Source organism: Urocitellus parryii, chromosome 6, assembly GCF_045843805.1.
Source record: "Urocitellus parryii isolate mUroPar1 chromosome 6, mUroPar1.hap1, whole genome shotgun sequence".
NCBI lineage: Eukaryota > Metazoa > Chordata > Mammalia > Rodentia > Sciuridae > Urocitellus > Urocitellus parryii.
In genome coordinates, this window is record NC_135536.1 from 138,529,882 (window position 1) to 138,556,088 (window position 26,207).

The window sequence follows — 26,207 nt, forward strand, 5'->3', positions numbered from 1 at the left end:
ATCCCTGCTTTTAGTAGTTTGTGACTAATTGGAAAATGGAACTTTAAAAAGGTTGTTGTTCAATATTCCATCACTGTAAATTAGGATCCTGTGAACCATTGAGAAGTGGATGAGTGCACAGGCCACGGGGAGGGAGGGAAAGGAAGGAAGGAAAGAAGGGAGAGAAGGCTGACTTCAGAGAGCTGGCCCGTGCTTGGTTGTCAATCAGTGAGTACTCAACCTCCCTGATGGAGTTAACTGTTAGGTACCTGTGTGCCCCCCTCGGTAAATAAATGACTCAATGCTCTCAGTAGCCCAAGAAGATGAAATGAGGGCTGGCCAGAATACCAGTTAGGGCTGAGGCTAGGTGCCTCCCTCCTCACTTTCACCTCGTGCCCCAGGTTTTAATCAACTCCTTCCCAAGCCTTACATGCTTCTGAATCACCTGGCAGTTGTCACCGGAGAAACCTTTGGAAGGTGGCGGGAGTTGAAGCATTCTGCTGAGGACCCATGTTCTGCAGGACTGGAAGGAACACAAGCCATTTGCTAATCTGTTTTTGCGTGATGCTGGGAATTGAACTCAGGGCCTCGCGCATTCCAGGCAGACACTATATCACGGAGCCACATCCCCAGCCCTTCCATCTGCTAATCTAGACTGAATCAAAGACGAGTATTCTAATTAATCACAAATTAGAGTAATTGTGCTTGAAGTTGTCAATACACCTGCTCCCAAATCCCTAGGGAATGGGGTGTTAGTTTCCTAAGGAGCAAAGCAAAGAAAAATTTACATTTGAGTGCAAGTTTTAATGCTTCTGAGAGTGTTTCCTAAGGTGCTTGCTGATTTGGTGTGAACCTTCCCCTCTGGCCTCCTTTGGAGTCACTGGGGTTCATGATGTCCATGGGGTATTGGATAACTTGAACTTAAAGCCCAGCTGCCACTGAGAGTTCTTCTGTGTAGCCTGCTGTGACAGTTCTCTCTTCCTGTGTGACCCTGGGCAAAGGAGGCTTTGCAACAGCTGCACACCTGGGAGGGTGGAGGAATCCAGGAGGCTCAGTGTGTTCAGGGAGGCCAACTCCAGGGAGAGCCTGTGCCTTATCAGATTCTCCAGTGGGCACCTGACCCTCTGTGGTGAGGCTTTTGAGAAGCCCTGCCAAGCTCTCTGGGTGCTCAAGCAGTAGTGAGCCAGTGTCTGTACCAGGCGCTGGCTTCTTCTTGCGGATCATCCTCCTACCTCATCTCCATTTCTCTTCCATTGGGTCCTCAAATTCTCAGTCCTTGGGCTGAAGAAAGAGCTGGAGACACTCGTAGGACTCATTTTTTTGTACTTTAGGCTTATTGGGGGACGTGATGGACACTTTTTTTTTTTTTAGTACCCTTTCCTAGTTGTTCTATGAATTAGGGGAGATTATCTGCAAGCATGAACCTTGATAATTTGACTAAAAAATGTGTGGGGTCAGGAATCTCCTTAAAGTGGTGACTAGTTATATAACTTCAGTGGTTGCTGTAAGTGAAAGAAAGTGACCACGACACTCAGAGTGACTAAGAGATCTTTATTGCAGCAGTGCAAAAGAGGAGGAGGAGGAGGAGGAGAAGGAGGAGGAGGAGGAGGAGGAGGAGGAGGAGGAGGAGGAGGAGGAGGAGGGAGAAAGAACAGGGGGAAAAGGGAGTTTTTGTAGCCCAAATCTAATGGGGTCTCTGGGTCTGCAAGCTGCCTTGTTGGTGTACAATGATTGGATCATACAGTAGTTGCTAAGGGTGTCTTCTTTTGCCTTCAGGCAGATGGGGCAGGGGTCAGATGTGGTTTTCCATTGTACCAGATGGGTGGGGGTGAGTGTTCAGCCTTGATTGAGGTTGGGTGTTCAGCTTTGAGGCAAACAGGTGATAAAGGACCAGACAGAGGGGGGTTTGAGTGCCTGGGTTATCCTGCAGCTAACATTCATTCAGCCTGCCCTGCAGAAAACTTAGTTCAGCCTGCCCTGAACTTAACAGTAAGCATCTGATTAGCCTGAAGGACATGTCATGGTGAAGGAGGGTGTGACTTTGGCACACCAACTTTCCAGGGCCCTTGAGGGGAATGCTGAGCTATACTACTCTATCCCCTTCCTCTCTTTGATTTTTACCAGCAAACTCAGGGATTGCAGGGAGGCTGTGATTTCTCTGTTGTATTTTTGTTGTAGCAACATCCCTTCTCATCTGTCTGGGTTCTAGATTTCTGTGATGTTTATGTCCATTAAGGACAGAGTTGTAAATTTTAATGCGGCATCAACTTTTCTGTGGGTAAAGCAGACATAAATGGGAAACCAGTATATTGTGGACCCACTAATACAAATCTCCTAAAGGTGTAAATTAGCAAAAATATTCTGAACATTTTGTTTCACTGAGATATATTCATCCAAGAAAGTTCCCTAAGAGACATTATACACACTTTTGGCCCAAAATCACAAAATTAGAGGGTGACATTTATCTCACCTACATAACTTAATCAAGTTAATCAGGTAGACTTAGAAATGAAATTCTGAAGACAAAGTGAAGTAGAGATTCTCTACACCAGCTTTGCTTTTCAGGTTTCCCACATCAAAACTCCCAAGCAAATGGATGAATTCATTGAGATCCAAAGTTCAACAGGAACTTGGTACCAGCGCTGGCTGGTCAGATTCAGTACCACTTTCAAGCAGGTATGAACTGGGGACATATGTTGGGTGGGAGAATGGCTCCGTGGGAACCCATAACCTTAGTGAATGAAGAATAAAAACCCTGAACACTTTCATCAACCAGAACAGGGAGCAGGAGAAGAAGCAGCTTGTGGGGGATGTGGGGTTCCAGCCCAGGACTGCCTTTAACTTGCCAAGTGCCCTCAGGGTGCAAATTCCCTGAACCTCAGACTTTTCCTTTGCTCATCTTTCTCAAGGCAAGAACTTGACCAGCCTGAGTAAGCATCCTTCTCACTAGCAATGTCTCTTGCTGGATAGAGAAGTGAATGTAATAAATGGCTCCTTGGGGTTTTTAGTGACTTAGGGGAAAGATTCTCCATACAGGGCAAAACCATTTCTCTGGAACAGGTCAGCTATTGAGCATTGAGATGGCTGACCAGCCAGTCTGTAGAGACTGGACGTTGCTCATATTGTGTGGTCAATAATCACATGTTCTATTGCCCCTGCCAGCAGCAGGGAGGACTCACTGCTCTGGGTTGCTCAGGGCCCTGAAATCCTGATTTGGTGTGCTTTCTGTCACATGCATGTGTTCCCAGGAGAAGAGCGACGGGAAGCCCTCCTTGGCATGTGAACAGATCTACTGCCTCTGGGGGATAATGGATTGCTCATTCTCTACTTGGGGTTCTAGGTCATTGATCAGGCCATTTATTAGAAAATCTGGTACGTGGGCTTTCCCAAGTTTCTTCCTTTAACCGTCCTTCTCTGGTATGGGTTTTAGGTCTGGGATAATGCTCTGTACTGTGTGATGGGACCTTACAGAATGAACACGCTGATTTTGGCTGTGGTCTGGTTTACCATGGCTTTGAGGTAAGTTCTGTCTTATGTGAGCTCCTCCATTCCCCTGTGCCTCAGTTGCTTCCTTTGCACATGGAGGATAACGGGTTCTAACTTGGAGAGTTTGTATCAGAGCGGATGCTTTTGGCTGCAGGGAACAGGCAGCATATGCTAGTGGCTTCTGTTAGAGGAAATATTTAGTCCCAGCAAGAAGTGGACTGCAGGAGGGGTTTCAGCTTCAGGCCTGCTCTCATGGTGACTGCAGGATGCCGGTGGAGGCATTCTGTTGATGGGGGAAAATGTCCTGACTCCCTCTCCCATCCATACTGAGGTATAATTGATGCATAATTATTGTATCTATTTAAGGTGTACAAATTAATGTTTTCATAAGCACACACATTGTAAATTAGTGGCCTCAATCAAGCTAATGAGTGTGCCCATCATATAGCTAACGTCTATGTGTGTGTGTGTGTGTGTGTTGAAAACACTTATGATCTCTCCTTTTAGCAGATTTCAAGTAAACAATATGATATTGTTAACTGATTGCTAATTGCTAATTGTTAGCAAATTGCTCAGTACAGAACTTCCTTTTTTAATGCCAGAGAACTTTTCTCTGAAGGTTCCCAGTCAATTTTCCCTCCTGTTAGAGTAGGCAGAGGTGGCTTACAGGCTAAACTCATCATGATGAAGGGGATGGAATTTCCCAATGTTTTGAGCAAATCAGGATTTACCTACAAGCTCCATCCTTTCCTAAGAGTTGACACCTGAATGGAAAAAAGTTTCTGTTCACAGAGAGGTAGCAGGGAACAAGTGTGGAGAAGACAAATATATGTTGCTGAGAATATAGGAAAGTTTGAACAGGGGACCCATGCAACACTGCCCTGCAGCAAAGGGGTGCTTAGCTGACTCCTCTGAGAAGTTGCAGGCTTACACCAAGTCACTCCAGTGGCCTCCAGCTTACATGACTTTACTCTTTATGCGTGTTTTGGGGCCCACTTGGGGCCACTGTGGGAACATTTTACTGTATGTATCAAGTACTTGCAATAGTTTCTGGCACTTAATAACTACTCAATAAATTGCTAGTATCAACTTGGAAATATTAACAATATTTTAAACTTCCATCTGGGAAATTGCTTTGTTCACTACCACCTGTATCCCCAAATACTCCCTCACCCCAGGAAAGCAAAGGGGCTCTCATGACCTCTGATTGTGGGAACAACATGGGGAGACTTAATGTCCTCCAGCACCTGTGTGTGGAGACCTGACCTTTGAGACGCAAACAAACAGCTAAAGGTATAGAAGAAGCCTGAACTAGCACCCCTCAAATTGTTCAATCCCAACTAGGAGTCAAAGGATTAATTCACTGATGGTGTTAAAAATATGTTTTATTCATATTTATTTATGTTTAATTTAATTTCATTGAATAGGTAATGCATTCAAATGTAGAAACAACACAGGAATCTTGAATCCGTTCCCTCTCCCTCCACCCACTCCCTTCTGCCTCCAGTATGTAATCACCTTCCATTTTTCTATTTATTATCCCAGTGATTCTTTTTGCAAATGTAAACAAATAATTGTATGTGTGTGTATACGCACACGATATGTATGTATATATATATATATATATATATATATATATACATGTACATGCTTATATATTTCTTGTTTCTTCTTCCTTCTCTTATTCAAAGAAACACATTTTGCGTTTGCTTTTTACACTCAGTGATGTATTCTGGAAATCTCTCCATGCCAGTAAATTAAGGTTTTCTTCATTCTTCTTCATAGCACATAGTTCCTCTGCCTAGCCCCCCACTGTAAATTGTCACAATTTATTCAACCAGGTCCTCATTGCAGAACTGGTGGGACAGTTTTAGATTTTTGTTGTGTAAACAATGTCAGAATGAGGAACCGTGTTTGTAAGATACTTTTTGTGGGGACTGGTTTATCAGTGGAATGGATTCCTGCAAGTGGAGCTAAAGGGTCAAAGGGTCCAGTTCATCTGTCATATTTTTAGGCATCGTCAAGTCCTGCTCCACAAGGCATTGTTCAATTTTGTCTTTTTCCTCAGCAGTTATGACAGCACCTGTTAACCTACAGAGTGATTTAGCAAACTTTGGGGTTTTGACAATCTGGTAGATGAGAACTAACAGTGTGATTTTAATTTGTATTTTTCTTTCTATCTATAGAGTTGAGCATCTTTTTTTCATATGTTTAATGCTCATTTTTTGAGTTGGTTATTTTGAGTTTTCCAGGCATAAAAATCATATCATCTGCCTGTAGAGATAGTTTTACCTCTTGCTTTGCAATTTGTGACATTCCTAAGTTTTTTCCCTCATCTGAATTGGTGAAGACCTGCAGTGTACTGTTAAGTAAGTGATGGTGATGTTTTGTCCTGTTCCTGATGTTACTGGCAATGTCTTTAGTGTTTCATGATTCACTAAGATTCTGCTGTTTGAACTGAAATGTGATTTTTATTCCTGTGTATTAAGGAAATGTCCACCAAACCCTACTCTCTTGGTGTTTCTAAAATCAAGACTGATTTTTTAAAATCAAATCCAAATTTGTGGAGATGGTCCTAAGTTTTCCTTATGATGAGGCATATCATTAGATTTTTCTATTCGTGAACCAAATTCCTATGTCTGAAAGGAGTCTGATCTCCCTCTAGTGAGGAATGCAGACTCTGATTTTGAGGAATTCAATCACACTGCTGCTCAGACTGTCCGTCTTCCTCGTTGCAGTTACTATGGCCTGACAGTCTGGTTTCCTGATATGATCCGGTATTTTCAAGATGAAGAATACAAGTCTAAAATGAAGGTATTCTTCGGTGAGCACGTGTATGGTGCCACAATCAACTTCACGATGGAAAATCAGATCCACCAGCACGGGAAACTTGTGAATGATAAGTAAGTGTGGGACGATGGGCTTTCCTCGGGTCAGGGTGACAGTGTCCACTGGGATGTCATTGGGAAAGAGCCATTGGGAAGATAAGAGTTCAGTATAGCAGGGAATGAGCTCTGAGGATGCGACCATCATCACACTTCTTGTGGCTGCTAGAGACACAGTAATCCTGGTGGCTTGTGTCATATTGGGCTGACCTCTGTCACTCCTGTCTCTTGGCCATGGCTAATTCATCTGAGGATGAGGCACTGGGCTGAGGACAGTCAATCTGGCCATCTTTACTGAGAACTGGAGCTTCTCCATGCTGGACCTGTTATGACATGACTTTTAAAAATTCTTTCACTTAACGTAACCTCATAGGGTGGGTCAGTATGTTCTGTTGTCAACCAGAGGTGGTGTTCTTCAGGAGAAAACATATCGGTGTAGTATTAGCCTCTTTGAGGCTACTCTCTGAAAATCTCATGATGGGTCAGGGCAGGACATTAGGAAAGTTTATCCCACATCACACTCTTCTCTAAGCTGAGTATGGACCTGCTGCTGTTTCCCTTCTCAAATTATACTTAGCAAGCTCCCGGGTTGTGAATGATCAGTGTTTGAGTGCTACGTGCTTTGCGGTGGCATCAGAAATATCATGGCCCAGATGGTTCAGTGTCAAGGACATAAACTGCTCCTTCTTTACCATCACCACACACAATTAACAGCCCCAAATATTAGACCTCCCCCTACCTGCTCTCAGCTGTGTCTGGCATCCTGGTAAAGTCCCTGCCTGTGGTGACTGTGGGAAAGGACCCTGTGGTGGGGGAGGTCTGGCAGATCCCTGCTGGAGTCTAGTCCCCCATTGCTCTTAATGACCTTAGCAAAAAGGTCGCTGTTACTTGGGATAAGAAAGTGGGAAGCCAAAGGGGGAATATGACTTCCACAAATATGTGACCTTTGGGTATGGTATTGTATGTGTGTCTCTATATGTTTCTTGTTTCTTCCTCCTTCTCTTATTCAAAGAAAAACATTTTGCATTTGCTTTAGGAAGCAGTAGGAAGGAGTATCATTGGACATGGGGTTCAGATTTTCAGGTGGTTTTTAAAAAAATGCTGGAGCTCCACACACCCACATGCCCAGGTAGCCACACACGCATAGACTGCTTGCTCAGAGTGACCTTAATCTGCTCCAGGGACAGCAGCTCCGACACAGATGATGTTTGAAGCTGTTCCCCCAAGATGTTTCACCTCCGAGATTTTGAATAAGAGCCAGGGCACCTGATGTTGGCATACCAAGGAAGAAATGTCACCCCTGCTTTCTGGGAACACTTTGGAAATGTTGAAAACTAAGGGACACCATGGATGATTAGCTGTCACCCATGATATGACACCACTCCTGCAGATTTGAACTCACTAAAGGAGTCTCATTTGTGAAGTTCCATGTTCAATCACACCCTACTGTGATACAAGTGACAATGATAGGAGCTGCAATAATGCTGATAGTAATAACTGTGGAAGCCAATGATATTGAGTACTTGTACTGTACCAGTTCCTGCTTTAAATGCCTTATGCAAATTATCTCATTTAATTCTCACAAAAACTCTGAGTTCAGAACTGAGCTATTTTTCAGGTGGGAAACAGAAACTGAGTGAGGTTGAGTAACTTGCTCAAGGTCACATAGCTAATATAAATAGAAATGTCTGTCTCCCCTCCCAGGATTCCAGATCTCATGTGAATACTGTCCACTATAAATATCATTCCCTTTGGGAGACTCTTCATTTCCACAGAGGCCCTGATTGGCATGATGTTTTCTTCATTAAAAATTTAATTGAAAAGCCAGAATCCTTGTAATTTATAATAGAGTTGAAAGACTTAGCTATGTAGAAAGTGAGGAATTTTAACCCACTCTCTCTTTTTAATTTTCATCAGTTTCTCCAAACTTTCAGCGGACTGCTGGGTGGGAATGAGAAAGAAGGGCTAATGAGAGTCTTGGTTTCCCCTCAAGGCTCCAGGACTCCTGGGGACCACAGAGTTCTTGCCAAGGGTCAGGGAATGAGTAGGCATGTCAAGGATTGTTTGAGAGTACTCATGAACACTCTTCCTGTAAACACAGGTGTTCTTCCACATTTCTGTTTCAAATGTGTATATAGATTCCTTCAAAAAATGCGAGAACTAACTACAACTTCTGTATCTGATTTTAAGAAGTCGGCCTCTTTTCTTGAGTTATGTTGCCATCTGCTGGTCATAACGTGGATAACACCTTTCCTTTGAAAACCCCAAACTTGAGGAATTAGGCATGAATCTGTTCTTTAGCTTGATTGGGGGGCATTTCTCCCCTGTGTGCCAGTATTCCATGTTCAACATTATCCACACTTTGCTGCTTTAAAATTTAGATAAAAATAACTTATTTATTTATTTACTATTAAACTTGGGAGAAAATGATTTCTGTATACACAGGCTTCAAACTTCATCCTTTTGAAACCTAAAAGTTTTCCTGCTGCAAGACCAATCTCTTTGAACCCCCAAAGAAACAAAAAATGCAGACTAGTTTCAGTCTGTTCCCAAAGCATTGTCTGCTGCCTCCAGGTGCATCTTACAGGACCAGGTGGCTCTGAATTCCACACAGCCTTGGCTTCAGAATTTGTGAAGTTTTGAAAAGTGCAAGAAAGACAAAAGAATAAGTTCATGTTTCAAACCCTGAGACAAAATGTCAGGTTTCCCTTATTATCCATTGAAGACAGGATCAGTTTTCATTTCAGAATACACGTTAACTAATTAAAGGACTCACTTGCCCTCTCCTCCCTGGAGGGGACCTCTGATTGACAGGGCTGACTTCAGTCAGGGTGGGGATGGGGGAAGGGCATTCCTCAGCAATAGGTCATGATCCAGGAAGTAGGGTCCTGATCCCAGGTCTCCTCAGAGCTGCAAGGGAACTTGCTTTGAGTTCTTCAGGTTCAGGATTGGAGTCTTAAATGGGAATGTCCAACCCTCTACACTGATGATCTACCCATGAAGCATCGAAGGTGAGGAGCTCAGAATGAAAGGGACGTTTATAAGATTTAGCTCTAAAATGAAGTAGGGAGAGGAGAGAGAGAAGGCAAGCCATGCACAAGAAGAAAAGAGGAGGTCATGTCACACTTCACACGGAAATGTTCGCCGCACTGATAGTCTCTTTTCAGTAGGGCATAAATAAGATTTTTTTTCAACTACTAAAATCACCAAATTTTAGTAAAAAGTCTTTGAAAATGCTGCTGGTGGGAAATGAGCAAACACACCTGCTGACTTCTAGGTCTGAGAAAGCAGCCAGAGCTGAGTTCCTCCTTGACTGGTCAGCAACTAGGTGAGCCATCTTGGGAAAGCTCAGAACTGTCTCAGCTTTGGATTCCACATGGGAAGGACTAATACTGGTATGGAATGTCCATCGTATTTCAGAGTTAGTACAATTTCTCAGTAAAATTTGTAGCTTAATAAAGTTCCTACATGTTCTTGTTGGGAGTCTTCCTGGATATTTTATATTTTGGTCATTGAAAATGGGATGGCTCTCCCCCATCAACCATTTGCATATGTTATTGCCAATAATAACAGATTTTAAATTGTTATTTATTTATTCTTATTAGTTTATTTAATTCTATTGATTTTTAGATGTTTATTTTGTATCAGAGCTTTTATTCATTCTAACAGTTTTCCTCATTATTGTTATATAATCCCACCATCTGCAAATAACTATTGTTTGATGCCTTCTCTTTTTTTTTATTGTGAAATATTTCAAATTTGCAAAGACTAGAGAATGATACAAACAACTCTATTCAGAGCACCTTAGCTTTATAAAAACTATGATATGTTTACTTCAGATTTTAAAATAGATTAAACTCACTGTGTGAATTTTCATTTCTTTCTTCCTTCCTTTCTTTTTTTGTTTGCTCTTGGTGCTGGGGATGGGACCCAGGGCTTCCACATTCAAGGCACGTGTTCTACTTCTGAGCAACATTCCCAGCCCACTGTGTGAACACCCTCGATACTATTCCTCTCCCTGTCTGGTCACTGTTGTCATGAATTGGTGCTTTACATTCACGCATGCTTTTGTACTTTTCTCAAATGTTTCTATGATTGTGAAAGTTGTCATATTTTTCAAATTTTAGATAAACACTATACTATTAGATTACACATTCCTATATTACTATTATATAAATTCTTCAACTTGTTTTTTGCATAAAATCAGGGTTTTGAAGTTTCTCTGTTAGCATAATTGCATAACTCATTTCATTAAATTTTAATTGCATTACATGCATATTCCATAGTGAATTTGTCTGTTCTTTTGAGGGACATTGAAATAACTGACAACTTTTTTTTCTATACAAATGTACTGCAAAAAGTGTTCTTATGAAAGATGTTTTCTAGTCTATATACTTAGAAGTGGAATTACTGAGTAGAAGGATATTTTGGATATTCTCACAAGAAGTCTGATAAGTTCTTCTTCTTTTTTTTTTTTTTTTTTTTGTGCTGCTGGGGATTGAACCCAGGACCTCATACATGTGAGGCAAGCACTCTACAGCTGAGCCGTAACCCCAGTGTGTTTGCTCATGCTCTCTCTCTTTCTCTTCCTTCCCTCCCTCCCTTCCTTCTCCCTTCCTCCCCCTGCCTTTCTCTCTTTCTCTCTTGGTAAATTTTATTTTGAGATAGAGTCTCACTAAGTTGCTGAAGCTGACCTTAGATTTGCCATGTTCTTGCCTCAGTATCCTAAGTAGCCGGGATTATAGGTGTGCATCACTGGGCCCAGTTTACTATATTCTTATCTTTGATTTTTTTCTCTTGCCCCTTTCAAGATTCCCCTTTTATATTTGATATTTAATTGTTTGCACCTCGTAGGCTTGATCCTTCCCTTTCTCTTCTTCCTTCTTCTTCTGGTATTTACTCTGCTTGAGGTTTTCTCTTGACTTACTGTTGGCCTTGTTTCATTACTTTAGGAAAACTCTTTGCAGTGGTCTATTCAAATATTTCTTCTGCCAAATTCCCTCTTTTCTCTCTTGAATTTCAAATGCACCTATGCTGGTCTGTTTGATATTTTCCCATAGCTCTTAGATGCTCTCCTCTGTTCTGCCTTTATTTTTCCTCTTTGTGTTTCAGTTTTTGTAATTTTTCTGGGATTAAAATTTCAGTAATTCCTTTCTTAATTATGATGAATCTACTGATTAGTTCATCAAATGCATTCTTAGTCTCAGTTATTGCATGTAAAATTTTTCCAGCATTTTAATTTTATCTCTTCTTAGAATTTGCATGACTCTGTTGTAAATCCCCAACAATCATGCATGTTATTTATCTTTTCCTTTAAGAATTAACGATATCAGTAATAATTATATTAAATTCCCTGCCTGATAGTTCAAGTATTTGTGTCATGTGGCTTATTTTTTTTCAATGACTGTGCCTTGCCATCATGCTGTTTTATTCTTGCTGCTTTATGTGTTTATAATTTTTGGTTGCATGCAGAGAGCATGTACCAGACAATCAAGATGAAGAAGGGAGTGCCCCTCCTCCTCTGCTAGGCTTTTGCAGTGTGTGGGGATGTTGAGATCTAGTTGGTAGGTGAACATGGTTTGGATTTTGTTATGATTACCTGAAATTTGTTGGGAGTTTTTTTTTTTAATTGAGATTTAATTTACAGACAATTAAATTCCTACTTTTTTGTACAGTTCTATGAGTTTTGACAAATGCATATGGTTGTGTAACCACCACCACAAGCAATGTACAGAATAAGGCCATTACTCCTCAAATTTTCTTGTGCCATTTTATACTTGTTCCTTCTTTAACCCCCAGCCCTTGGCAGCCAGTGACCTTCTGTATGCCATAGAAATGTAGTCATACCCTATGAAGCCTTTGGAACTTGCTTCTTTTACTTTGCATAACACATTTGGAGTTTACCCATGTTGCTGCATGAATAGCGGTTTATTTGTTTTTATTGTGGAGCAGTATTTCATGATACGTATGCACCCTGAATGTTGATTTTCCATTCATCAGCTGAAGGGATTTGGAATTGTTTCTAGAATTTGGCAATATTTAGTGTTTGACTTAGGATGTATATATCTATATATGTGAATTTGTTCTACTATTTTAGTCATTGTTTTTATCTCATTGTTTTCCTTTTTGCATTGTGTTCTGTTCTTGAAATTCTGCTTTGGTCATTATTTTCAAAAGCAGTAAATGTGTTAAGATCTTTGTAAAGAGAAAGCACGAGGTATCATGATTTCTGTACTTAATAGCCTTATGTGTAAGAGAAAGAGAGAGGAAGTAGGATTCACTGGTAGATCCATCAAAACACAAGAATGTATCTCCTTTGAGTATTTGATGGGCACTGTCACTAGGATTTCCTATCATAGACATTTTCTGGGTTTCCATGAAATAATATTTCAGTATTGGGAAAGACAGCCATCTCCTAAGTCCATTCATATGCTTCTTCCCCAGGGTTCCTGAGGAAGTTAGGGTGCTCCTTATTTAGAGAATTAGAAAATAAAGCTGGAAAAAGCCATCTCCATGCCCCGGTTTTATGGATTCTTAAGTGAAGTCCTAGGGAGGAGAGCTGACTTGCCCAAGATCTTTTAGTGGTCAAGTCCTAAAAGTTGGTCTCTTGAGTTTTTGGAGAATGTTACTAGACCTGGGGAAAATGCCTGATGCCTAATGTGTGTGGAATACAACCAGTTATACAAAGTATCAGGCAAGATTGCTTCCTCCGATCTCTAAGGAAATTAGATTCAAGCATGTATTTTCTGAAGTGAATGATCCTTTTATTTTGCTTTAGGAGTTAACAAGGGAGAGACTGGGGCTCTACCTCTTTCCTGAAGGACTCCGTTTCATTTCACTGTGCCTGCAGGGCTTGTAGAATATGAATGGACGTGGACTTCCAGGAAACACATTCGTTATTTTCTCCCTGAAAATTGATGTAATGTATGTGAAAGTGAATTCTCTACTTAAAAAAGAAGCCAACTCAAGGGCACTGTGTTAGTCAGCTTTTCATAGCTGTGATACAAATACCCAGCAAGAACAACTTAGAGGAGGAAATGTTTATTTTGTAAGGCTCATGGTTTCAGAGGTCTCAGTCCATGGTCAGATGCGTTCATTTGTCTGGGGCCGAGGTGAGGCAGAACGCCATGGAGGAAGGGTGTGGTGGAGGAAAGCTATCAGCTCAGAGCAGCTGGGAAACAGAAAGAGTGAGAGAGAGCAAGAAGCCAGGGACAGATATAGTCCAAGATCATGCCGCTAGTGACCTGCCCTCTATAGCCATGTGCCATCTGGCCATGGTTAACACCCAGTAGCTCATTCCAATTATTACAACATCAAATGGATTAATTCACTGATGAGGTTCCAACTCTCATGATCCAGAACATTGCCGAACACAGGAACTTTTGAACTTTTGGAGAGAGGATATGAAAGATTTAAACCATTAACAGGTTTATATAACCTGCCTCTACTTCTGTACCTGCTGTTCTCTCTGCCTAGAATCACCTTCCTTGTCTTTGTTTCTAGAATTTTTCTTGTCCTTCAGGCAAGTTGCCTTATGCCTTACCCCACTGGATCACAAGTGCCCCCTTTGAGGTGATGAGATTGCATACTTCTAACTTGACATTTATCACACTACCTTTTTCATTGTTAGGTTTTTTTCATCGTCTTTTAAATTAGACTGAGTTTCTGGAGAGTGACACCATCAAACCTGAAATATAGTGACTAGATAATTGGGACTTTGGCCAAATTCAGATCCTTTGTTGGACTAAGCATTGGACCTCCAATGCGGGTAACTGAATTAAGTTCTTGTAATCCTCATTCTGTCATAGGCCCTGGACCCTCAATGACTCTGAGTCCTTAAAAGAAAAGTCCCACAAGATACTTATCCTTTGGCTAATTTTTCCTTCAGCTTCTGAACTTTCCTGAATTAAGCATCTTGGGCCAGTTCACTACGTAAGATATCAGGAGAGATGATTCATATAAAGACTCATAAAGCATGTGCTGGCCCTTTCTCTGTTCATCTCTTTCATCCTTTCGGCTTTTAATAACCCACTTGGAGATACATTTTAAGATCTGCCTGCGTCAGACTCATTTATGATTTATGGCTCTGCTTTCTCACCCACCCTTGGAAGACTATTAAATTATCACTGAAGGCCACATCACCAGCCTACTATTATATTGAACATTAGGATATATTAAGAAAGGCAAAGGCCAGAGACAGTCTCCAGGAATAGCTGTCCTGAGTAAATACATATGCCATGCAAATTTGAAGTCACAGGCATCTTCCTGAAATAAAAGGCTTACCAATTAGTTTTTCTTATGGAAATGAAAGCGTACATGACAATGTTTGGAAGCCCCTGTTTTTCAAACCCTGTAGCAAATTTGGCCTAAAGGAAAAAATATTCAAAATAATTTGGTTTTCCAGACCAATGATTTTCAAATCTTTGTGTAAGTACTATAATGGTCTGTTGCCTCCGATGATCATTATCATTTACAAGGTCAGGTTGGAACCTAGGAAGCCATATCTTTAATAATAACCTTCTTCTTCATTGTGATGTGAGGGTCTGGGCATCTCCCTTTGACAAGTACTTGCTCTTCTTATTGGGTGGGAGGCCGTTTTGCAGAAGATAATTTTAGGTGACTCTAGGTGAGATCTCTGAGTAGAACACTATGTGGCAAGATAGACACTGGCCTTCATATGTGTTTGGGAGTGAATTATCTTGGAGCCTGAAGAACAGTGACCCTCAGGTCTCTCTGCCCGCTCTGTCCCTGTGATTCCCACTGTATCCTTGTTGTCTGATGCCTGTTCTTTTCACCAATTAGACCAAAGGGCAGGGACGGTGGCTTCCACTCTATATTAAAAGCTCCCAGCCCCATGCTCAGCAAGTTTTTGCTGAAGATGGGAAATATAAATGAGTGACTAGACAATGAATGAATGAACAGATTGTGATCACTCACAAATGGAGATATAGCTAAAAGCAAAGCTTGCAGCCTGCAAAATTTGACCAAGCAACAGAAAGTGTCAATGAATGTGAGGTAGATTCTTAAATGTGATATTGTTCTTTGTAAGATAATGCAGAAATTGGAATAATGCAAGTGGATCCGAAAGGTGGCTGGACCTCATGATCATCTTGGTGACTTACCCCCTTATTAGCTGAGTTTTTTAAAGTGAGAAAGTAATATGATATAAAGTAAAAGTGAAGTTTATCTCATTTCTATCCCCTTTTGCATCTCCTCAGATCCCAGCACTTGTTTCCTGTGTAACTCCCTACATATATTTGGAGAGTATATATTGGAACCACACAGACCATCTTTTTTCTTACATGAATGGGCACCTTCTGTGAACTTTATATTGCATCTTGATGTTTTTCACTTAGCAATGTATCTTTAAGATCAGCCTCATTGGCTATATCATACATGGTATTCCATTATATGGTGTTTGTCTATCCTCTATCTAGTATGTATGTTTGTTTGTATGTGTGCGATAATCCATTACTAATATTACCAATGTCACAGTGAAGACCAGTGAATGTGTCTCTTCAACTGTATGAATAAATATATGTAAGACAAATTCCTAGAGATGGTATTCCTAGGTGAAAGAGAATGGGAATTTTAAATTTTTGCAAAATTGCTCACCAAAGAGGCTGCCTTGATTAAATTCTACCACCAGGGTAAATGAAAATGCCTATTTCCTTACATCTTTGTTGGGGCAATTTTAAAAATAAAGATTTTCAGGCCTTCGCCATTGTATTACTTCCAGACCTTATAGGACCAGCCAAGGGATCTGCATGTTTTTAAAGCCTTGGAGAAAGTGAACCGTTACCCATATTTTCATTGACACTGTTTCACACTCTGTTATTCTGATGGGGGAAGGTCCATGGACTCTCATTTGGGAATACCCGATTTGTGTACCCCATACAGACCTGGACTGGACCCTGACTTCTGTAGTTCTGAAGGCCTTCCTCACTAATTAACTAAACAGCTAAGAAATGCAGAAAAAATCTGGGTTGAAAGTAGTGTTCCAGCACCTTTTGTCATGCAGTTCTTATTTTGTCTTTCTGTGTTTTCCATTTTGGTCTCAAGTCTCTTTTCTTTTCCTGGATGAATCACTCAGAGGCTAACATCTCTCCCACAGGTTCACAAAGATGTACTTTAAGCACGTACTCTTCGAGGACACATTCTTTGATGAATGTTATTTTGAAGATGTTACATCTACTGACACCTATTTCAAAAACTGCACCATTGAATCAACTGTCTTTTATAACACAGGTGAGAAGGTGGGTGGAGTGGGAGGAAGGCAGCAGGGGTGGATCAGTGTAGGCTAAGAACCAGCACGCTCAGTTGTAAGCTTTAGGAGGAGGGAAGTGTTTGTAGATATTAGTGCCAAGCCTTAGGGAGGAGAGATGGGCTCTAGCCCCAGGAACGGCACAAATTAGACACACAGCCTTCACCAAACATTTAGTTTATCTATGTCTGTTTTTATCACACAAAAAATTAGAAACCAAAGTTCTGGCCAAGTGTTCACATCTTGATGAGGCTGATGGTACACGCTAAGGCCCTTTGGTAGGAACAAAGTGTGACACCAATAAAAACCAGCACTCCAGGGGACTGCATTTTTGCACAGAATACATTCTTAAAGACTTTGCCATGATTAAAAAATGAAAAGAGAAAATTGCCTTTGTTCAAATTTTGTGCGTAAAACAAATGCTAATACTGTTTTAGGAGCACACCATTTTAAGTTTCCATGATTTAAAAAAATCATGAAATTCCACTCATCCACTACTCCTCATCATTCTTGCTAGAGATTTATAAAATATCGAATAGAGTTGGAACATAAGGAAACTAACTGTGTGTTACCAGAGACCTTACTTACCTTATCTCAGTTGAGAAATATACTATTGTTATCCCCACTTTATAGTTAGGGAAACTCGGACTTCAGCAACTTGCTCAAGGCCACAGTTAGATGGGGGATTTTGGATGCATTCTTCAATTATTTGGCCCTAAAGTCTGTGATCTTTCCACTAAACTACTTGCATCTTGTCCAGATGGATGCCTTCTCCCCAGCACCAGCATCAAAGTGTAGTTTATATAAGAACATCTTTCCCCTCCGTGATACCAGTCTCAAACCATTCAATATCTGGTCTCCCAATATCCCTCAGTTTCTTAATATTCTTATGAGACTGACTTTCTGAATTTCCTGTTAGTCTGAATTTAAAACAATGAGTTCCAGAAATTTACTATTTATCATTAAACTGTGCATGCTCTTTTATTCTTTCATGTTTTAATGATGCTTCTTCATTCGAATACTCTTAACACAGGGGTTCTTGCAAACACTTGTAGTCAGAAAATGTCAGAGCTGGGAGAAGCACTGGAAATAATCCATTTTTATAGGTACAGGTTCAGGGAGGTTCCAGGGATTTAGTGGCATGGCTGGCTCCTTAAATCCAGGTGTCCAGGGAGCCAATCTAACCCTCTTTCTGTTAGGACAGCTTGTCTTTGAAGGTGTCAGAAGATATATGAATTGTTTCCAAAGGAAACGGTTTTTATTTTGAAGAACATGAAGTCTCTGCACAGACTACAGCAGGAGCTCTGGAGTGGAGAGTTCCATACTCAACTCTCTTGTGTTCTGCTTGCCTAAGTTGGGTAGCCTCAGAGGAATGGGCCAGCCTCTGTGACCCTCAGAGTCACCCAGTTGGTATAAACTGGACTGTTATCCAGCTGGGGAGATGATGCATTTTAAAATGTTCCTCCCATTAACGTTGGTTTTCTTTCTCCTCGTGGTGATTAGAACAGGTCATTGAATTTCTGAAAGTCAATTCAGTGTAAAGCCTCTCTTCATCCACACCTGGTACACATCACCTTTACTCTGAGGTCACAGCCTGCTCACGGAAGGGGCAGAGCCTCCTCTCTGCCTCTCTTCCCCTCTCTCCAGCTCCTCTACACTCTCATGAGCCAAAGGTTTCTCTCTCTTTCCAGACCTCTACAAGCATAAGTTCATCAACTGCCGGTTTATCAACTCTACCTTCCTGGAGCAGAAGGAGGGCTGCCACATGGACTTCGAAGAAGACAACGACTTCCTGATTTACCTCGTCAGCTTCCTTGGCAGCCTCTCTGTCTTGCCTGGGAACATCATTTCTGCCCTGCTCATGGATAGAATTGGAAGGCTCAAGATGATCGGTGAGTTGTTAGGGTGTCCCATCTGGACTCCGCTGGGCTGGGCCAGTCAGTGGCTTTCAAGCACCCTAGGGCCATGGGGTATTTCTTTAAATTAAAGAAAGCTTGCACAGGAAACCAAGCAGGTAAGACTGAATCTGGTGCAGTTGAACCGAGGAGGTGCATCTGCAGAAGCCCAGGGGCCTGGGGAGGGAGTCTGAGAGCTCTAGCACAGGAGAAGGACTCCCTTTCATTTTCAGGCTGAGAGATTCTGTGGCCCTCACTCATTCTATTAGCATTCAATATGAATATGAAATATATCTGCCCTTCCTGTGTCATAAAGGGATTTTAAACAAACATGCAAAATGCTCTTAAATGATAGTTTGATGATTTAACATAAATCAGATTACTCTTGTTGTTTAACTATAATGATGGGGCTTTGGCGTTAGATAGACTCATGTTGAAATCTGAGCACCCCATGACTGTTAGATGTGAGAACAGTCTTTTACTTCTCTGGCTTTCAGTTTCTTATTTATAAGATGAGGTACCTGTAGATAGCTGTTGGGATGATGAGGGTTGAACATAACATATCCCAAGCATGTGCTACGTTTGGCACACATGGGAGGCTCCCACAAATGGTAGCTATCTACACACACCCCTCAGTTCCACCAGGATTTGCAGCTGTGTGTTACAGCAATATAATGGCATGCATGGTGAGCCAGAAACACAAAGTACACATCGAGGACCGTGGAAAATGTACATTAGAATACATCTTACATCCCAGGGCTGGGGAGGCAGGAGACCCATTAATAAAAATGCCATTAAGGATCTGCCCTCGGGATACAGTTGGTCAGGAAAATTAATACCTAGATTCCTAGTACCAAAACTCAAAGGGAAACAAAATAAATCACCTAGTCATTATATCGGAGAAAACTTGTCAGGTGTTCATGAGAAGAAAATCTTTTCCTGGTGTTAGACTCGTGTGGAATATTATTATGACAAATAGCAGCATGAATATTCCGAATGGTGAGCCTAAGAAGTGCCTGTGACTTCAAGCTTTTAGTCTTATGGGCAGGCTGCAGAGTCGTCTCACAGATGTGGGACCCTGAGCTGACCCTGCTACAGGCTGTGCCCTGGTCAGTTCTGATACCCCTGAGGGAAGGGACAGGGACTTCCTCATTTCTGAAACCCCCATGCCTGGCAAGCACCTGCCGCGCGTTGACACTTAGTCACGTGTCCATGAGGGAGGCCCCTTTCCTGCATTCTCCAGAGGCACCTCGCTCTCAGCAGAGGGTACCACAGGGTGGCATCGTGTCAGCGCCTGGTGGCTATCTCTTTCAAAATTAGCTTTATGAGTCCGGAGACATTCTTTTACCATCCCGAGCTTCATTTTCATAATTGCCAAAATCATCTCTCTATTTGCTCCAATGAGATCATGAGAGCAGGCAGGTGACACTTCTGCCACTTGATGGCTGGACTTGAGTCCAGAGTCTGACCCTGTTGGCCAGGTCTTGAAGTAGCTGGGGAAGGTCTGGGGAAGGCAGGGACTGCAGGGCGGGTCCTGCTCTCCATGGATGCAGGAGGAAGGCTGGGCTCAGGGGACAAGCTGGGCAGCAGGACAGCCGATACCTTCTCCATGCCATCGAAGCCCCTTCTGATCATCCCAGGTCATACTTGGGCTCCCAAGTTAGAGATCTAGAACTACCATTTAGAATTCCTCCATATTCGACTCCTATGAGAATTTTGTTTCTGAGCTGGATTGCAAGCTCATTTGGAGCTCGGGCAGTGCCTCCTCTAGAGGTCTCTGTACCCTGAGTCTTTAGGGAGAAGCCGGACTCCCAGGGGTCAGTGCGCAGTGAATTCTGGGTGCTCAGTAAATATCCATTCCACAGTGTCACGATGGGACATGGTGAGCTGCTCTGAAACAGCATTTCCCATGCCCCTCAGACCAAGCCCCCCATAGAATACGCAGAGCAGCTCTGTCCTGCTAACTCTCCGGGGCTCTTGGCAGGTTGGAAGTTGCTTCTTGTGAACAGCAGAGGAGAGAAGTTTTCCTAATGAGGCTGTTGCCCACTCATTCATTCAATAAACATTTATTTATGCGGTACTTATTCTCTGCCAGGCTGTGTGGGAAGCAATGAGACTGGAGTGGTAATTGAGAGAGTCAATATCTCCGTGCTTAAAGAGCAAATGATAGATTGGGAGAGACAGACATAAGCTAGAAATTTCATTTAACTAACACTATGAAACGCTTGTTATAGGTCAGGCTGTGTTCCAAGTATTTTATCATTATTAACACATCAAACCCTTGTCATAACCCTTGGAGGCAGGCACTACTTTAATGTACATTTTACAGATGGGGAAATGAGACAGCACAGAGAGGTTAAGTGACTCATTCAGGGTCACATAGGTTTCGAAGTGGTGAAGCTAGAATTGGATCTCAAACCTCTTAAATACAGGGGAATAAATTAGAAAGTGGGAGGACCGTGGGCTATAGGGACCTACAGCAGGAACAACTAACATGGTTTCTTTGAGGGCTGCTGTGGGTAGAGGGCACGGTTCTCATGGCACTTGTGGTCCGTGGGTGCCCGTCTCTTCCCCTTCTAGTTCTCTCCTAGCAATTGGGAAAGAGACCACGGACACCTACTTTCAGCCCTACCTTCCCAGGGTCTGCAGCATCCAGGCGGACAGTTAGCATCTCCCAGCTCATCAGCAAGCCCTGGTACTAGCCTTGCAGCCCTGGGTCTGGGGCCAGGCCTCTGGGTTCTTGGCAGCCAAAGCCTGTCTTTCTCTTCAGCCCGATGGCTGCTGGGAAATGAAGCCTGCTTTCCCGCTGGCTGTCTGGGATCTGCTTTCCTGCCTCCTCTCCAGCTCTGCTCCTGGGCTGCAACCTGTCCTGCCTCGCCCTGCCCCCACCTGGGCTTCCCGAGCTCCCAGGGTGGACCCACCGAATCTGGCCCGGTCTTCTTTTGAGGAGATCTCTCATCATTAGCTCCATCAGCTCGAGTCCTGGCTGAAGAGATCCATCCCCACTGGTTTCAAGGAAGAGACTGTATTGATGGGTGGCTTGAGAAATGTGGACGGGGTTTTCAGAACAAATGAGGCAGGTAGGCAACCCGGTGGCAGCAGGGACAAGGGGAGAAATCACCATCATAGAACGTAGGGGGCTGGAACCCTGGAGGAAGAGCCACCTGGCAGGAGCTGTGGTCCTGAGAGGTGAGGCCACTGACCACCAACCAAAAACCAACCAAACAAACAAACCAAAACAACAAAAGTGGGGGGTTTCTAAAACAGAATGGAGTTGAGGAACAATGCTCCAACCTGTCTCTCCTCCCAGGTGACAATGATGTCCATCAGTCACCCTGGAACAGAGAAAGCAGAGGGATCTTGGGGTGGAGAGGAGATGGGAGGGAGAAGAAAGCAGGTCAGCCTTTTCTGAGGTTCCCTTTTGGTAGCCCGTTCCCACAGGAATGTAAGATGCATGAGAATCTTTTTTTTTTTTTTTTGCTGAAGTTTATTTTAAATTTTAATTTATTTAAAAAACATTTTTTAAATTAAAAAAATTAAAATGATTTTAATTGACACATTTAAATTGTATATCTCTATGGGCTACAAAGTGATTCTCTGCTATACATACACAATGTGGCATGCTTAAGTCAAGTGCGTTGACCTCCTCACCACCCATACTTATTATTTTTTTGTGGAGAAACATTTGAAATTTATTTTCAGTGATTCTGAGGAACATGATATGTTAGCATCAATATCATCACTGTACTGTACAATACATCTCTGAAGTTTATTCTTCTAACTGAATTCGTATCCTTTGACCAGCATCTTCCTGATACATCCTCACTCCCCAGCACTTGGTAACCACTATGCTACTTTCTGAGTTCCACTTTTTTAGGTTCCACATGTGAGTGAGATCCTGTGGTATTTGTCTTCCTGTGTTATTTCACTCAACATAATGGCCTCCAGTTCCATCTGTATTGCTGTAAATGACAGGGTTTTCCTCTCCTTTAAAGGGCTGAATGATACTCCATGATGCATATGCATTATGTATATGTATTATCCACTCATCTGTTGCTGGGTATTTAGATGGATTCTGTATCTTTTCTATTGTAAATAGAGCTGTGAGAACCTGGGCAGGTGTCTGTTTGACATATTGATTGCAAATTCAGAATGGAGCTTTTTTTTTTTTTTTTCCTTTTTTAAACTGATCTTTGTGTCTCTCGAGCACCTTGAACAGTGTCTGGCACTTAGTGTATTCTCAACAAATACCTCCATCTCCACCACCCCCAACTCTTTTGGACTGAACAGTACCATAGAGTGGCAATTTCAAAATCTTTCCTGGAGGTAAACTCTGGTGACCCATGCAGAAGCCTCTGATCCCATGGCTGGGGTACCATGGAGGGGGATTCAGGCTATATTCTCTCCATGTGGAGGATGGACCTCATACTTCAGGTAACTTGTCCCATTAGGTGTGAAATGGGAGACAGGACAGAACCTGTGGGTGACAGTCTTGTTTGAGCCATGAAGTTTCATGTTTCTTTCTGCTCTTGACCTCTCTCCTCAGGTGGCTCCATGCTAATCTCAGCAGTCTGCTGCTTCTTCCTGTTTTTTGGCAATAGTGAGTCTGCAATGATTGGCTGGCAATGCCTGTTCTGCGGGACCAGCATTGCGGCCTGGAATGCTCTGGATGTGATTACAGTGGAGCTGTATCCCACCAACCAGAGGTCAGTCCTTCCTGGGATTTCCTTTGGACTTGTTGGACTTCTTTAGCTAGAAGTTCACCTGCCCACTAAATCTTGCAAAGTGCCTGGCTATCTTGGTCTTTCTTGTGCTCCATGCACCAAATATATTCTAGGTTATTGAGTTTCTCTGCATAGGGGTTGGCAAGGCCCTGAAGTGGGCAGTCTGTGGCTCCATAGGATGGGGTGGGTGGTCAAAAGGTAAAAGACAAGATCTAGCTACATCTAGGCAGAGGATTAATATTGAACAATTAGCAAAACCTGTGTCATGCAATCCTCAAGGGAGGTGAGAACAAGCCTGCCCACAGGAGATAAAGGGAAAAGGTGAACTAGAAAACCAAGGGTTGGCGTGGGGCTGGGGAGTGAAATAAAGGTGGGGATGAAGGATGAAGTTCCAGGGCATTTGCAGAGAATATGTTAGAGAAGCCCAGGGTTTACTTTTATTTTGTACAAGCCACATGGGAAAAGGCCTAGTTTAAAGGCACAGGGTCAAGGCCATTACTTGGTAGTTGTTTCTCCACGTGGAGGGGGAATTGTGAATTTTAAGGTGAAGATAAGTGGCCCTGTGGCTAAAAAAGAATGTGAAGGAGTGTGGAAGGTGGGTAAATGGATTTCTAAAAACAAAACCAACCAAACAAACAAACAAAACAAAAAAACCTTAATAATATTCCCCAAATTAGTGACAGAGAAGATGGGATTTGGGTAGCTACACTAAGTCCCCCCCTCCAAAAAAGAAGAAGAAGAAGAAAAAAATTGATCGTTATTTGAATGGGATGTAATTTTATTTCTAGGAGACTGAAGAGAAACAACTAGAAACAAGAAAGTAATACTGGTCTGGTGGTCAGCAATAAAACTACTTTAATGGCTTACAGGTTTTAAAATGTATCAAAACAAGTTAAAAATGTAACTGAAGCTGAGTGTGGTGGCTCACCTGTAATCTCAGCAAGTTGGGAGACTAAGGCAGGAGGGTGGCAAGTTCAAGGCCAGTAAGAACCTCAGCAACTTAGTGAGACCATCTCAATAAATAAATAAATAAGGGCTGGGGATATAACTCAGTGGTTAAAGTACTGGGGTTTATAATCCCCAGTACCAAATAAATAAATAAATAAATAAATAAAATAAATAAAAAAATAAAAAGGAATTGAAGTCCATTTGTAATAAAACACCTAGAAATCAATTTGAAACACTCATAGGAATAAAACTATAATAACCGTAAAACTTACAAAGAGGTAAAAGGAGACTTAAATAAATGTCAAGATATAACTCATTATGTATAAGATGATTTAATCTCATGAAAATGTCAAATTTTATTTAGTTTTTCTCTAACTTATGAGAGTATTTCAGAATTCAATGAGATTTATTTCCTCTGGGATCTTGAAAAAAATATTCTGAATTTTATTTAGAAAAGCACATGTGAAAATAAATATACAGGAAAATGCTGAAAACAAAAATACTGGGATTAGGTGCTAGTGATTATAAAGGTAAAGAGTTTTTCAATTATAGACAAATATAAAAAGGAATTGTGAGTACAAAAATATAACCACATTCTTAAATTCTGGTATAAAAATATTTTACTTCAGTTGGGGAGCAATGGTGTTGGGAACATTGTGTCTGTGTATAGATGAGGTCATGGCAGGATAAATGGTGAATCATAGTTATCATTTGGAAGTGTGATTGAGGGACAGTAACTAGGATTAGGTGATAAACTCCAAAACTTCATGGCTTTCCAAGGAGGTAGGCATTTCATTTTTTTCTTTTGTAGAAAACTACAGCAGGCAGTTTAGGCTCTTTCTATGTTGTTCTTCCTTGTCTAGACTTAATTGTGGTCTATGATGAGACCATCTATGTTTTAGGAAGTAGGATAGAAGGAAACAAGACAAAGAAGAAAGCAGAAAGCCTGATCACGAGCTTTCTTAAGGAAGTGTCTTAGTAGGTACCATTTGTATTTACAACCCATTGGCTAGAACTAAGTTACATGACTACAGTCAGCACCAAGGGATTCTGGGAAATGTAGTCTTACATTTGAAGAACTATATGGAGGGACAACTAGCAGTCTGCCACAAGGAGGTGTTACTTAGGGGGAACATTACACTTTCTGTTTTGCATATGTCTTTATTATTTTTGCAACAAGCAAGTACTAACTGTAAGTATTTTAAGAACAGATATATTTGAAAAGAGAAGGAAAAAAACTTGAAGGCAATAATTCAAAACATTAATCATTGTGATTGCCTTAAATATCCTCGTATCTTTATATTCTGTATTTCCAAATTTGATTAATTGAGAATGTGCTAATTTTATATTTAGGAAAAAACTGCCCCCACCACCCCCCCCCCCGACTCAAGAAAAAGAACCCTGTTTCATTTATCTAAAAAGGTGCAGAATTTCAGAATTCTTTCCTTTCCTTTTCTTTTGCAGGGCAACAGCCTTTGGCATCCTCAATGGACTATGCAGATTTGGCGCCATCCTGGGAAACACCATCTTTGCTTCTTTTGTTGGGATAACCAAAGTGGTCCCAATCCTTCTGGCTGCTGCTTCTCTGGTTGGGGGTGGCCTGATTGCCCTTCGACTGCCAGAGACTCGAGAACAGGTCCTGATGTGAACAACCTATGGGGAAAGGAGAGATCAAAAGAATCTTGTCCAGGACACTAAAATGCAGCCACATCTCCTACCTGTCATTGTCCACAGGACACCTTGGATAGCGCAGGAGAAGTTGATTTTGAGATCCCTAGTTTAGGACCCACTTCGGTTGTCAATATGTTTGTTACTCAGGTGACTGATTTGGGGTGCCCTGAGCCACTCTTAGGATCCCAGAGCTGTGTACTTGGCCTCAGGTTTCCCCAGCCCAAGGTAGAGGGAGGACCCTTCAGTGAGTACATACCTAAGCAAAGACTGCATTTCCCTAAGCGAGGTGCAAGAACTTATTTGCATTTCAAAATGAATTTGAGGTTGAGAAACATAAAGCTTCCAGGAGATCAAT

The 26,207-nt window shown here is 41.9% G+C and overlaps 1 protein-coding gene across 3 annotated transcripts in view; it reads left to right on the plus strand.

The window, feature by feature from the left end:
* Sv2b (synaptic vesicle glycoprotein 2B) overlaps positions 1 to 25,829 on the plus strand; it is a 60,804-nt gene extending 34,975 nt beyond the window's left edge. For 2 of the 3 annotated variants that reach the window (XM_077799836.1, XM_077799838.1), the window contains 7 exons: positions 2,545 to 2,655; positions 3,410 to 3,498; positions 6,204 to 6,368; positions 16,465 to 16,598; positions 18,306 to 18,506; positions 23,056 to 23,215; positions 25,646 to 25,829. In XM_077799836.1, coding sequence (XP_077655962.1) covers positions 2,545 to 2,655; positions 3,410 to 3,498; positions 6,204 to 6,368; positions 16,465 to 16,598; positions 18,306 to 18,506; positions 23,056 to 23,215; positions 25,646 to 25,829 — 1,044 coding nt within the window. The remainder of the gene's footprint in view (positions 1 to 2,544; positions 2,656 to 3,409; positions 3,499 to 6,203; positions 6,369 to 16,464; positions 16,599 to 18,305; positions 18,507 to 23,055; positions 23,216 to 25,645) is intronic. The other variant, XM_077799837.1, reaches the window with a different exon arrangement.
* Positions 25,830 to 26,207: the final 378 nt, after the last annotated feature.